The sequence below is a fragment of the Ahaetulla prasina genome, chromosome 2, assembly GCF_028640845.1.
Source record: "Ahaetulla prasina isolate Xishuangbanna chromosome 2, ASM2864084v1, whole genome shotgun sequence".
NCBI lineage: Eukaryota > Metazoa > Chordata > Lepidosauria > Squamata > Colubridae > Ahaetulla > Ahaetulla prasina.
This window is the reverse complement of record NC_080540.1, coordinates 95,019,862-95,035,283: the sequence shown is the minus strand read 5'-3', so window position 1 is coordinate 95,035,283 and position 15,422 is coordinate 95,019,862. Positions and strand designations below refer to the sequence as shown.

General features: G+C 36.1%; 1 protein-coding gene across 1 annotated transcript; it reads right to left on the bottom strand.

Annotated features, from left to right (window-relative positions):
* Nucleotides 1-307: 307 nt before the first annotated feature.
* Nucleotides 308-15,075, bottom strand: CXCL14 (C-X-C motif chemokine ligand 14). Its single transcript, XM_058171275.1, has 4 exons — nt 14,744-15,075; nt 13,730-13,835; nt 7,123-7,233; nt 308-1,395 (listed from the first exon to the last, which is right to left on the bottom strand). The coding sequence occupies exons 1-4, from the start codon at nt 14,805-14,807 to the stop codon at nt 1,380-1,382; spliced, it is 297 nt and encodes a 98-aa protein (XP_058027258.1). The 5' UTR covers nt 14,808-15,075; the 3' UTR covers nt 308-1,379.
* Nucleotides 15,076-15,422: the final 347 nt, after the last annotated feature.

Genomic DNA, 15,422 nt, shown 5'->3' with positions numbered 1-15,422 from the left:
GACTAGATAAACTTTGCAAAAGGAAAAGACAAACCAGGGGAACAAGGGAATGAAACAGAAATAACAGTTTAAAAAAATATGAATCCCATCTTTGGGATTGATGGCATTCTTTTTTAATGTCTGACCAGCTTTTTGAAAAATATGGGTAAGTGCACTTGAATGCAAGATACTTCTTTGTGAATATGGGGATTTCTCCAAATTCTAGTGGCACTAATAGCAAAGGATTGGCCTTTAATGTTCACCACAACCTAATCCAGAAATGGTTTATTAGAGCCCCAAATGTTGAATCCAATGAAAATTAGCCACCAGCCTTTAAAATGTATTTTATTCCTTAAGTTTCATTTGTCATAGAAAGAAATATGAAATCTGCATGCAACTCCCTAAATATTTCAAACATTTAAATAGTGTATGATAATTTAGCAGTACAATACATTATACAGAAAGATAATATAGGGAAATCTCCTATAGTATATTTACAATTGAAAAGGTAGTTTTGTTACTTGTATTTTTTATAAAGTGGAATGTACTGCTTACCAGTGAAATGATTACATTCGAAATAACAGATTGTTGCTTTATTACTAAAACTTAAATGGCCATTCCCCTATCAGAAACTTCATCCCTTCCCAATAATAAGGTACATTTTGGATAATTCTAAGCTACAAATCTAAGAAATCATACACAATATACCTGAAGATAACGCAAAATTGCAAACTTCAGAAGAACTTCAGGTAAGAAGAAAGTGTCTTTTCCATATTAAACTGCTTTAGAAATATTTTTATCCACCAAAAGAGAATGAGTAGTATATTTTATATTATCCCATCTGCAGGGATTAGAAAACAAACAGCTTTTATCAATTTTGTAATGAGAAACCTTATTTTCAAATTTTACAGCAGTAGATATCAATGTACAGAATAATCCCTAGTTTAGCCCCTCTCATTCCACAGAAAAGGACACACCAGAAATGTTTATTGTGGACTAGAAACTTGCCCTCCCCCTGCTAAAAAAGAATGATTGTTCTAGATTTTCTTTTTTAGAAATTAAGATTCATTTTATGAGCTTATAAAGCCCAATATCGAGTCATAGGAACAGAACAGTTATGAAATTAAGATTATAGAAATACATTTTAAATGAAGATTATGTTTCATGATATTTTTCACTAGAAAGGAGGCATGTATAGGATCTAATATATAAAGACACTTATGAAATCGGGTGGCTTTTTTGCAGCTATAAAATGTAAAAAGTGATCCTTGGTAACAAGAAAAGTGCTTTATAATTAACATAGATGTTGAGTTGTGTCTTGTGAGAAGTCATCTTTGTTGTCCATCTTTCTTATGCCCATCAATTAATCAATCCCACTTCTTCTACTAGACATCACTCTCTTATTCTTCATAAACTCTGAAAATGTAAAAGTAAAAAGTAAGAAGAAAATATAAAAGTAAGTCTGATCAAACAGTGAAACAACCCCATAAGCTATTCAATAAACTAAAATTCAAAGCACTGATCCGTCAGCCTTCTTGGGCAGATGAGATCTAACTTCTGTTCTCTTTCGAAGTCTTATGCTACTTAATCAACTTGCTGGAGATATTAAAGCAGAATTTGTATGGCCATTGGCCAGGAATGCTGTAGAAGTAAATTTGTGTATTGGCTAGAGGGTTGGACTAGATGGTGAAAAGTGGTTATGATGATTCTGTGAACAGCAATATCAGCTCCCACTATTGTCTCCCACTATTACTGTTCAATAGTTAGTATTATTCAGTGACATATTGCCTCTTAAAGTGGTGTTTAATAAAATTAGCTTTAGTATTAGTATATTACATATACTTAAACATTAGTATATGTTTAAGGCAATGCTAATATTTTGTGTTATGTCAATGTTAGATTAATTATGAGTTTTGTTATGTTGTTGTGGTTTATCATTGCATTGCAAATTAAGCTCTTCAGTTTCAATAGCAGTTGATTAAGTGTAGAAGCCTTCTTGTTTATAGGCAATTGCTGTAATTTATAGCTTTTATTTTAAGACCAGAAACCTATAAATACTGAGAATGGGCAAAAAATGTTTAATAAAACAAAGATGTAAATATTTTACAAAGTATAGCTGTGAATCCAAGTTCAGTGTTTGGACTGAGATCTCCTTCATATATTCTTGTATTAATTCATCGTGAAATGTTTCTTAGATTTGTTTGCTCTGTTCCCACAACATCCTTAACCCAGCCGGTCACTCACACAGCCAAATCTCTTGGCAGTTCTATTTTGAGAATGTCAAATCCTCACTCACTTTTTCTAAGGAGGGCCTGCAGAGTATGGGCAAGGCTGGATAATACAACCAGCCCTTCCCTGTTTATCATGTAGGCAACAATAGGTATGGTTTAGTCAGAGGCATCTGCAAGATTAAATGTTTTTGTCCAAATGACCAATGCAGTGTTGCACAAATATGATGCAAGATATACTCTCTTTATATACATGTATGAGATCACAACAACATAAAGAAGGAACAGAGCTCATGTTACAATGGCATAATATGGTTTTAATCTCTTCCTGCGGGCAGCTCTGGGCTTGGCCACTACAGGTAATCAGTATTTGGTTGAAATATTTGAATGGCTAGGCCTTGGCTGTGAGTGAGTGTTGTAAAGATCATTGCTTTTTCAATTGTTCCTTCTTTCCACTTCTCTATTTGGAGGAAGATATGCAAAACAGGCTAATATACTAATTTTTCTCACGGCTGGAATTACTCTACATTGGTGTCTCATGGAGCACATTTAGAATTGACCCTATGCTCCAGGGGGTAAATTGACCAAGTCAAACATTTCTATTTGTTGTTCCCAATTTGATGTTCCCATTGCCACAATATCTGATATTGTGGCAATGAAGTCACTATATTCTACGACACATGTCAAGTTGCCATCAGGCACAATACACGTTTATCCCTGCTACATATTAACATAATCTTACAAGCCTGAAAGTACAATTTTCCCTCAGAATACTTAGGGTTTCTTCTGAAGCTCTTGTTCCACTCACTATGCAGCTGCAGGCTATGTTGCCTCTTATCTGACCATTACCTAGGTAGCATCTCTTTGCCCTGTCTCCCAAGGTCTTTCTCATTACAGATGCCAATAATCTGTGACATAGCTGATAGAATCCAGCACTGACTATGTAACTACTAGTTTTGGTCCAGAAAGGCACACCAAAAATGCCATTCAGGACCCAGAATTTGTTATTTGTTAGTTTCAAAAGTGAAGTAACAAATGCGAGCTTATTTACCTCATTAGTGGGACTAAATTGTAACAAGAAGCAAATTTGTTACAACACACCTCCCACTGTTGCGATTATCCATTTACAAAACCAGTAAAATCATAATTAAAATAATTGATTATTTTCTAGATATAACACCTGCAGATCCTTAAAACCTTCAAAAGTTTCTAATATACAATTTAAACATTAATTGCTGGGCTCTGCCCAACTTCTGCTGATAAACCCCCTTCCCTCTCTTTTGGGGAGCAGGAGTATATTCTTCAGTGTTTTGCTTGTATTTTGAGCTTTTATCAAAGGGGAACTAGGTAGGCAATCGGGCCCTTTGTTCCTAGAAGTTCATCTGCTTCTGCTGTTTCACCTCAGGGCAGGTGTGCCAAAGCTCATTGAACCAGAATGATGAAGGAAATAGCTGTTTACCCAAGTCTCTATTCAGCTCTTTTATACAGAGAAGTAATCTTCTGGCCTTTTCACCTGGGAAACAGGCATTTAATTTGTTCTCTAACCACAAGGGTCTTTGTTGTGTGATCCTGGGGATATCACCCAGGAAGACGTTTTTGAAAGATACTTATGTTACATTGGGTAGCTGGACAATGCTTCATCGTACTGGTGCACAATTGCTAAGCCGGAGATGCAGTAAATAGATGGTGGTGATCAGTAGTGAAATCTGAACCGGTTTACTACCGATTCGTTGGCTGCACATGCGCACTGTGTGCCAAACGCATACTGTGCGTGTGCATGCATAGTGCGCACCGTGCACCAAATGTGAGGTGCGCGCGTGCAGTGTACACCAAAAGGAGGCATGGGGTAAGTAGAACAGCGCGCTGGGGGTGTGTGTGATCAAGCTGTGGCACACAATCTTTTTTTTTTACTTTACTTTTAAAAGCATTTTTTTACAACCTATAGGTTGTAAAAAATGTTTTTAAAAGTAAAAAAGAGGCTCTGATAATTGTGCGGCTCAGCTGTGACCGTCAGAGCCTTTTTTTTACCTTTTAAAAGCATTTTTTTACAACCTATTTGGCCGAATCTGAACTCTAATGTTAAAAGATTGTACTTGCAGTTATAATTGACTGGCCCTGCAGTAGCTGAATGGAAGGACAGATCCTTACATAGTGCATATTGTATACTAGAGAAAAGATCTTCTTCTCATGTTCAGGGATATGGTTGGAATTATTCTTTTATATTTGAGGCATCCAGACTGAACATTCCAAACTTCTTACCCTTTGCCAAAACTGAACCCGCAAGAAATCTTGGTTCTTGAGGTCAAGTATAAATAAAACTTATTTACAGTCTGTAAGATATGGCCAATACATGTCATGTCTGCAGGAACTAGCCAAACAGCTCACCAGGTAGATCACATTAAGTAACACAATTCCCCCAATATGAATATCCATATCAATGAGAACTTCCTTTTCACCTTGGACAAATGATGTTTTACTTTTTTTTAAAAAAAACCCCCAATCTGTCCCAGTTCTGTGACTTTTCCAGATATTATAACAACGTTCTGCACCTATGCTTTTAATTAGAATGGCCACTTTAAACTGATAAATTAAGCAAATTAAAGAATATCCCTTTTTAAAATTTCCATTGCTCTACTGCCCCCTATATGACCCTAGCTAAGAAAGATAATTTCAGGCCTCCTTCTAAATATTCAGGCTGATAATGTTTCACATGGGCAAATAATTTTCCCCTCCCAAGTTAGAGAGAAGGAGATTTCTTGCCGAAGTGCCTTTTCAAAGGCATTTATAAAATCACTTAATTCAGAGACTATATCGGGGTGAAAGCCAGCATGTTCTGACAGATTCTGGAGAACTGGTAGCGGAATAGTTTGGAGAACTGGCAAATACCATGACTGGCTGGCCCCAAAGTGGGGTGGGAATTGAGATTTTGTAATATCCTTCCCCCAGGAGTGGGGAGGGAATGGGGATTTTGCAGTATTCTTCCCCTAGCATGCCCGCCAAGCCACACCACGCCCACCAAGCCACGCCCACAGAACCAGTAGTAAAAAAATTTGGATTTCCCCACTGGACTATATATGCCTATTAATATCAGCTTTGATGGCTCCTCTCAGGATTCCAAATGTGATCCAGGTCTGGCAATTTTAACTATGTTACCTCTAGCAGGATTATGCCAATTAGTCCAAAGGGCTCTGGATGAAATGGGGGAAGTACCTCTCTTAACCTGCTGCTGGGAGCACTGAAGCGATTTGTTTTGTAACAAAGTTATAAAGTTCAGATTGATAGAAGACATTTATTGGCCAAGTTCCAAATTTATACAACTTTTAATTATCTTGGCCAATACTCTGTTCAGAAAAAATGCATTGTAGGTTTGTTTGTGTGTGTTTGTTAAAAAAATAAAAAACTTTTTTTTAAAAAAGAAGACATTTTAATTTTTACTTTCATGGTATATTTACATATTATCACAATGCTTTGCCAAAATCAATGCCCATCAGATGTGCCTGGTCAACTACCGCACATCTGGGAAGAAATGGATGACAACTTTGAAAACATTAGCCCGGCACATCTGAAAGTACTAGGTTACAGAAAGACTTTTAAAACATTTGATTAGGTGAAAGCTTTGCTTATATATGAAGAAATTCCAGATATAGGTGGATCTTTCCTGAAGCATGCTGTTTAATATGAATTCAGTCTGACTTTTGTGCATAATATAATCTGTAAGCAAAATACTTAAATCAAAATTGATCTCAATATTAGGTTAATTCAGGGTTGTAGCTAAAATTTGGAACTTGATTTTATTAAAGAATTTTAGCAAAGCATAAGCAGAGGATCTTTTTCAATCCACTACACAAGCATAATATGAAAAATAATTTAAAGGATAAGACATCTGTTTCCTAGAAGGTTTTTATTTTTTAAAAAAAATTCTCCCTAGGGCTGTCTTTTCTATTTGTGTAGGGGGTAGGATAAAAATTAAAACTGAGTGGAGCTCTTCTTTCCTCTTATTTTCTTTAATCTTTGGTTTATACCTCCCCTGCACCCACTGCAAGAGAGTAAGTAGTAAGACTACAGTCTTGTGAAACAGAATTATGAATCAGAAGTAAAAATGCAGAAAAACGCAACAGCTTCTGAAAAATGATAAACATTGCTTCCTACTCATTCCCTACACTTTGACCACTTATTAGACACACACACACACACACACACACACACACACACACACACACACACACAGCAGGAAAAGACAAGCATAATTTATGGTTCATATTGCATGCATAAAGTATTAGTGATCATCCTTATACAGTATTAATACTTTGTCATAAATTGCTTGTTGGATTTGATTGATTGATAGTTAAAATCTGGAGTGGCATGTTAGTCAGTAAGAAAGTAGGCAGGCAGGCAGGCAGGCAATGTTTAACACACTGGCTCCAGGCTTAAGCAGAAACTTTTTGTTAGTGTGGGTATGCGTTCAAGTCAGTTTTGACTCCAGACGACTCCAGGAGTAATTCCTGAGTTTTCTTGGCAAGGTTTTTCAGATGTGGTTTGTCATTGCTTTTATGGGCCTAAGGTCACCCAACTAGTTTTGGACCAAAGGCAGCGCTAGAACTCATGGTCTCCCACAGTTTCTAGCCTAGAGATAATTGGATTTCTAAGGAGAACTTACTTCAGCAAAAATATAGATACATTAACCAGTCATTTATTGTATTACACTTTTTCGAAGAAATCAACTAATAGCATGTTTTTTCAAGTTAGATTGAGCCTGTAGCTAGAGTGACACTTAGCATGCTTGTCACTGTAATTTGAATCAAACATGTGTCAGAGACATCTTTTTTCTAAATGAGTGAATTTGGTTAACAAGAAAGCCCTCTTGTTATAATAAGGCTAGATGGTTGCCCTCACCTGCATATAATCAATTACCCACCTTTCTTTTTCTTTCCATATTGTATACCACTTAAGTAATCTTTTTGTACTTGGGAGTTTAGGATGCAGGCAGTATTGATGGCCACCTCGGAATCGGGATTTCATTGAGACTCTGAAATAAAAACCAATTTGTCAGTTCAGTATGGAGTGGCTCCTACAATTTTAACAAACAAGATTTGTTAACACCATAATTAGTTTCTCATTCTTCAGCTGAAGAAGCTTCTTGGATGAGAAGTGAAACGTCTTCAGAAAAACCAGAAAGTCTTTCTGCTACAAGCATTGGGCAAACTGTCTTTTTAGGTGTTGCTAATCTACATTTCTCAAAACATCCTTTATTACTGACCACATTGGCTGGGACTGTTGCGATATATGGAGTATTGGGACATCTGGAAAGTCGCAGTAGATCATTACTCTCTTAAGAGCTATTTTGTGTAATGGCTGTACATGTTCTGTTTTTGTCTCTGCACCTGAAAACTTTATTGCATTGTTGCATGTGATTTTGGTGTTAGGCAGAACCTTCCATTTCAAGTAAGTCACAGTTCATGCACTGGTAAACAGACTGCAGTGTCATCCGCATTAATGCTGTTAAAATTCTGTTAGAGAATTGGAGTTGGGAGAATAGAAAATCTGGATGTGCTTAGTCCATCTTTCTGGCAATCAAGCTCTTAACTAGACAAATTGTTAAATGGTAGAGAAAAGGATAAATCTCTAAAGTAGCATGGATCACCACTGGCAAGACTCAGGTGCTAGATGGATCTATTTTTATATCCCACAAGCTCTCCTATGCATTACTTTCATTTTTGATGCACTAAATAACATTTCCCATATTCAGAGGTCAGAAATGGAAAATTTTATGTATGTATCTTGCTGTTGTATATAATGAAACTTCTTAAGAACCAGAAGTTTTTTCAGTAATCTGTGGCTCCCAGGTCCCAGCATAACTTTAAAGTGATAAAAGCTACTGTAGCATTCCTAATCCTTGCCGTAGCAACCACCTTGACAATATTGTGCAACTCTAGTTCTTTAGGTTTTTTTTCTGTCACACCAAATGCCTACTCATTCTCTCATGGATTTCTTTGGTGCACTATGGCCTCATTGCTCTTGGCCCCCTTTCTTCTCTAAGATTGTGTAAAATGTTAGAACATAACCATACCAAACAATCATTTTGTTAAAAAAACTTTCATGAATCCCAGCGCTTTGTGTGATTCTTATGTCTGAATGTGTATATATACATGTATACACACATAGGATGTTTCAGTTGTGCTTTGTAAAAACAACAAAAACTGTCGAGTTTCTTATTCATGAGCGATAGTAACATAGTTCATACTGCGTGTCATATAAAGTCATTCTGTTCTGTTAGGCTTAGTGAGCAGTATTATCTCTTTCTTTGTAAATTATAATCTTTGGTTTATAGAGTAGCCTGAAACTAGTAATCATGGTTATTCAATGAACTAAAATTAATCAATCTATAGATTGATTGGATTCACATATCACACGAATGTCTTTAGGACAGATATATCTTAACTTGAAGAGTCCTAACATATTTTTCTTTCTGATTGTGATTTAAATTACTTGTTATAAGAAACTTACTATTTATTTATTTCAAATCTGATTTCTTTTTCAAATGAAAATTTGAGGTTAAAAAAAAAAGGGAGGGGACTGAGAAGCATTGCCAAGCTCCAAGACATTAATATGTAATATAACTTTTTCATTTAAACATTTTCCTGAAGTATTATAATAACATTATAAATTAAATTCATAAATTAAAATGTACACTCTATACAATGACATTGAGTTAACATATAAAACAGTCCTAAAATTTTCAATTCTGTTGAATTTAGTCTGAGATTGCAACCTTATACATCCTATTCAAAACATTTTTTTTCAGACAAGCATAAATTGCTACAGAGAGGGGAAAAAAAGAACTAGAAACAGAAAGAAAGGGAAAATGTATCAGTCCGATAGGCAACTAAGTTTTAGGATGATCTAATAAAATAAACTAAAAACAACAACAGCAAGTGTTTTTGTCTTGTGAAAAGAGAAAAAATAGAAAGGATCTTAAGACCGCATGCTCAGAGGCTTAATCGTGAGAGATTTTTTTTATTTTTTGCTGTTTTTAGCAAAGAATGAAAATATTCTCTAATGGGCATTTCAGTTATATTTCTACCTCAGAACTTCTTCTTTTCCCTTCGACTGCCAGATCTAGCCGAGCTTCTAAAAGTCTGGCATTCACAGCTCCCTCAGACCCATCCTAAAAAAGCTTGTGATTGTTTTTCGGCTGGCCCTCCAACATCCCACTTCTGCTGGCATTTTGTTTGTGAGAGCACACTGTTGTTTGGTTTTCCCATCAGGCAGCCCAGACGAGTCCTTGGCAGCCAATGCTCAGGCAGGAAAGCCTCGCACTGCTTTTGTTATGCTGATGCACGTTTCTGAACCCTTTGTCAGCTTCAGGTCACTGATGTAATGGAGACATAACTGTCTATGCAGGCGGACTGGGAAAGAGCTACCTCCATACCTTCTGGAAGTTTGAACATTTCTCAGGACCTGTCAGAAAAAGGAGGTCACTGGCACACTGGACCACAGAAGCAGTTGGAACAGGCCTTTCCTGATTTTCACATGAAAGCTGATATTTGGGGGACTACGGAGCAGGGAGCAAGAGAAGAGGACACCCCCCTTCCTGTCCATGGAGTTATCTTCTGAGTTTATTTCTCATAAAAGGTAGTCCCCTCACCCCACATAATCCCAGAGGGTCAAGCCATTCCTTTTCTGATCCAAAATTTCACACTAAGCTCTTGACGATTCCATACTAACAAATGCCAACAAATCGCTGTTCTAAGAGAGCCAATTTTTTTTTCTTTATGAGAACTTCTAAAGACAACTTTCTCTTGTTGGGAGATTTGCATGAACCTTGTGAAGCAGAGTTGGTAGGACACACATTTTTGCACTGGCCCAATTGATCAAAATTTTATATGGCTTCTTCTATAATATAATTCTGTTATTTCTAAGTGCCAGTTTTTGTGTGATTATCATTGCTGTGTATTAGCAACAGAGTAATTCAACTTATGCAGATAGTACATTTGAATATTGCTTTAAGATTATGGCCACAGATGCATTGGATGGATTTTTGTGGTTCGTCTTCAAATATAATATTGCATTTATCATATATTTACTATCATATTATACCGGTGTTTGGATCACTGATTCTCAGCTCTCTTGCCCACAAAGGCTGGGTATATACAGCCTCAGGGCAAGGCAGTTCTGAAATTCCACTCTCCTCCATTTTCCCTATCTCATATCCATGTCCATTAACTCTCAGTTGATCATCATCCCTGTATTGCAGGTTTGAACAGTTATGCATAGATATATCCCTGTTTTTGTTTTGCTCTCAGTATACACAGAATGTTTAATACAGTCCACACACACAAAAAAATATCCCCAAGCTGCTATTCTTCAGATGGTTGTAATTCCCAGACTATTCCTGGTGGCTGGAAATTTGTGAAAGGAAAATCGCAGCACTTCTGGGATTGACAGGTTAAGGAAAGACAAAGGATCAAAGACAGCATACCCTGAATTTACAATTTTGGTAAAAGGAATTGTGGAACAACATGCTAGATTCAGCCTAAAGTTATAGGGTTAATATTCTTCCCAGAAGCCCATGCTATTGGATTAATTCCATCTGTATGCAAAGACCATTTTTTGTATGGAAAAGATTCTTTGTGCACTTAGCTATTTGTTTTATTGACCTCCGATCCTGCCATAAAACTGATTTTCACTTTGGCTTTTTTATTCAGGTGAATAAAATTTATACCCCAGCCCAGTTTCATTTTATTTTATGGATGTAATGTATTATTATTACATACTTCCAACTACAATTTTTGGCAGATGTTATTTTAAACAAATAATATATCAGAAAATCTTGAATCCGCTAATTTTGAATGTCTTCAAATTTACTGAGAAATTATGAATTGAAGGATTTACTTCCAAATGACTGAATATATAATTTGATTGTTATGAACTATCTTGAATATTTATGATCAGCTTATTTAACTGCCATATATCAGATCAAGTACAGAGCTGCAAAAGAAGTGATAGTGATTCAGAATAGAGTAGAAGAAATTGCTTTAGCAAGGCACATTCTTCCCTGCTACAAGAATTTTTTATATGGTGTATATTAAACAATTCGATATTGCTTGCAAAGAAGGAACGATGCATTACCAATCCACTGCAATTCTATTTTTAATTTCTTGATTTTGCATAAATCTCTGCATTATTCTAAAATCAGTACATTTTATCTTATGCCTCCTCTCACTCTGGTTATAGCAGTGTGCAGAAGTGCTTCACATTCATTGAATGAGCACAGAGCTAAAGGGGTTTGATGCACAGTGCATGAATAATCCAGATACCACCCACCTCTGAATTTTGAACTGTGATGAAGTGTATGTGTGTATATGCCAGTTCCAAAATTAGTTTTAAGAATGATCCTAATAGATTATAATAAAACAGAGTGCAGAGCCAATTTATTAAAAAAATGAACATCTGTTAATCCCTTTTTCGGTCCTGGTAAGAGTGGGTGGGTACGTTATAGAAAATGCTTGTGAAGTGAAGAACAATGCAGACAAGTTAAATGAAATGTCAGAAATGCTAAAAGCACCAATTTAAATAACTTTTATGGATACAGGAGCTCAGTTTATTTCAGTTTGATTCTGCCACAGGAGTCAGTTAATAAGCAGACTACAAATGAGTGTATTTCTTTGAATGTTGATATACTGAGTATCTTATGAAATGTTTAACTATTATTGTAAGTTAGTTGTATTGGTGTTGAATTCATTCATTTCCCTACCCCTCAACGGATTTAGCCTTATCTGTATATCTAACCAAAGGGATTCAGAAAGAAAAAGTTTAGTGGGGGGAAAAAATCTTAAGACTCTTTTTTTATGTTTGTCTTTCTTCAGACTTCAGTATTTTTTTAAGTTTTAAAGATTAATAGATTTGAAACCATATGTAACATATGGGTCTGCCTGAGAAACGTTTGGAGTTATCAATACGAAAAATCTGAAATTACCAGCAATTAAATCAAGCAAAGAAATTCAACTGGTTCTGAAGACAAACTAAAAGGAAGCATCAGAGAGTGTTGTTTGGAGTTTTCAAACAAGGGCAATGAAAAATAAAATTCCTCTTTGCTTAGAGAACATTGTTTCCTAGGACAAACTTGTTCTCTTCCTGCTAGAGCAAAAGAATCAATGATTCTGATGATAGTGTGGAAAAAAAATAATTCTTAAGAAGTGGAATAGTGTTTGCTTTTGCCATCATTCCAACACACTAGTGAGGTAAGCTGTGCCTTTCAGTTCATAGATAACTTATCATTTCAATGAGGAGTCACAGGATAGGGATAAAAGTGAGAAGACAATGACTCTTTTTAATATCTTTACTATGGAAACTATTTTTATACGATAGTATCCAGTATGGAAAAACATCATTCTGGCCATTCCTTTCCTCAAAATCTGATGATGCAGGTGAATCTTAATTCTACAAGAGAGCCTTTTTCCCAACTTCTGCCGACTTTTTCAAACTAATATCGGTGCTGTCCTGAGTTATATCATTGTGGTGCACTTCTAAAATAAAAGCTATTTGGCATTATATACTTTAGCTAGTAAACATTTTTGGGGAGAGTCTCTACAGAAACATACCAGAAGATAGATGTTATGGGATCTGAAAGTAGCTATTGCTACTTTCCTCCATCTCTCATTTTTTATTTATCATTTGGAAGAAAAGACAATATTGCTAGACACCTATGTAGAAGGGTCCTGTTTCTTGCATCAGTTGACACAGAGGAGAGTGAGCTGTGATGTACTACAACTATCCTTTTTTTTTAAAAAGTAGGAGCAGTTCATTTTATCTGTTACTTAAGTGGGTTTCAGAGCCCATACAAAAAGTTCTATGTGGGATTTTTTTTTTAAGAAAGATTTCCTTAGCATGTTTTTGATATGGCAGTCAAAGGGGTGAGGAGTGAGTATTATATAAAGTAGGCATGATTAACAATGACTTGGCAAGTAATGCTATTTAGCACAAATTCCCAAAGAGGTAGAGGTGATTTTGGGTACTGAAATCAGCAGCTTTATTCAGCTAAGAGAGATTCCTTATGTGTAGTCCAAATGTTTAGTAGTAGTACACCTCACTGAGCTTAATGGATTCAAAAATAAATGTACTCAGTATTATATTACATTTAAAGGTTTTTAGTCACTTAAGAGAATGGGATTGAAATAGTTGCATTGTGCTGCAGCATTTTATAATAAATATTTTGCGTTAATTGCTTCTGTGAAGATTAAGATTCAGAATATGGAAACTCTAATGCCCACACATACACAAATAAATAAGTAAACAACTGAGAAGATTTATTGCTTTTTTTAACTTCATATTTCATTTTTAGTTTACACTTAATAAATTAACCATGTTTCCTAAATGTAAGAGAAAAAACAAGTTTCCAGCTATTTTGCTACACTAAATATGATATGTAATAAACAGATTATTTTAATCATTTTAACATTTGCAGAAAAGCAGACTTAAATTAGATTTAGTTATAACACTGGTTTTTTAAAAAAAAAACTTACATGATCATTCGTTCCTTACAGTATGGATATTTTGGGCGCTCTTCAAGTTTCTGAATATCAGAGAATCTTATTTTCGGACCCTTTCTTAAGCATTTGCATTTTGATCCTATAAGACAAAAAGTATGTGTCCATTTGTCCATGGACTAAGTTCAAATATTATTTTAAAATCTACAGAAACACCTGATTTGTTTATAGTTTCACTTTAAAAAACAAGTGCTATAATTTGTAAACATTTTTATATCAAGGCTTCAATCCTACATATGCTTAAGCAGTTTACATTCAGTTGAAGTAGAGAGAAGATGTGTAAATGTCTCTGTTTATATACAGAAATTAGATCCATTAGATCTAGTAGGGCTAACTCCCAAATAAACCCACTGGATCGCAACCTCTGTGTATAACAAGCCATGTGACAACCTCATTTTAGTAATTTTGCACCTGCTGTGTTGAAATTTAATGACAAAGAAAAGCTTAAGGAAAATAAACAATATGACCCATGATTTTCATGGGTGTTAATTTCTTTCCTTCTGATAAATATTAAAAGAGTATGCCAAAAGTATTCCAAATTCAACATTTTACACTCTACAAACTGCAAAAAAATAACATAGTACCAAGCTGGACCAAAGAGAAATTTAACAACAAACAATTCAAGCCTCCCAACGAAACCAAAATGTTAAAAATTCTTGATACCTGCACCTGTTTGAGTTCTGTTCACTTTTTCCACTGTGCAAAACCATGAATGAGTTCACCCTTCAAAGCTGGTCCCTTCCAAGAAGTAAACTTTGGCTGAAAAATTAAATGCCAACTAGGGCTATCCATGGCTTTTCATGGGAACTTTGCTGATAGTTCTCATTTTTGCAAACCTATATTCTGCAGTCTCTTGTCGTTTTTCTTTTTTCTAAGTCCTTTCCAAGGACCACAATTGTATTTCAATCTGCTGTTTAGGTGAGGGATGAAAGGGAAAAAACTCCAGAGTGAGTGAGAGAGAGGGTGGTTAGTGAGGAACCTGTAACTTACCTTCTACACTGGTAAAGCAGATTACAAGGACCAATATGAGGAGAACTGCGGTCAAAAGCTTCATAGTAAAGACCTGAAGAGCCTAGAAATGGGTTCACTTAGGTCTCACCGGGTTAACCTGCTTTCTCTTTGCCCCCGGGATTGTTCAGATAGTGGGGGGTCAGATGGCGTTTGAGGGGTGCCAGGCCAAAGGACGGATCGTGACTGACTCGTCCGGTTTTGCTCTCCTGGTTTCTGTTGTCTCTCTTCCTGCACGTCCTGCCAGTTTCAGCTCCTCTCTGCCTGAGCACGGAGGCTTTCCTCCTCTTTTAAAACAGCTCCTGCTGCCCTTTTCGTCTGACTCATTAATATGCAGATAGACTCAGTTACTTTCAACAATTTCGCAATTCCCCCCTCCAAAGGGAGGGACTTACAGGGAGCAAAAATAGCTGATTCTGCTTCAGGCAGCAAAGTATCTCCGTGGGTCTCACAATGTAAAGAGAGAAAAGGAAGGTGAGAAAGACGGGGTGAAAAGGAAGTCTTCCTATCCCCTCTCCCTCCACTTTCTCTCTCCCCAAAGAAACCTGGGGTGAAACCTGTCGTAAAACCCCCTTTAGCTGAAACTCTTGGGAAACTCACTGGCTCTCAGGTCATTGCACCTCACAAGGCTCCTATTGAGAATAAAACTGGAGGAAAGGAT

Excerpts from the sequence above, each read along its gene's own strand:
- CXCL14 (XM_058171275.1), bottom strand. The coding sequence starts at position 14,807 with ATGAAGCTTTTGACCGCAGTTCTCCTCATATTGGTCCTTGTAATCTGC. Across the intron at positions 13,836-14,743 it reads CTGCTTTACCAGTGTAGAAG|GATCAAAATGCAAATGCTTA; the intron begins GTAAGTTACAGG and ends TTTGTCTTATAG. Across the intron at positions 7,234-13,729 it reads TGTAAGGAACGAATGATCAT|AGTCTCAATGAAATCCCGAT; the intron begins GTAAGTTTTTTT and ends TTTTTATTTCAG.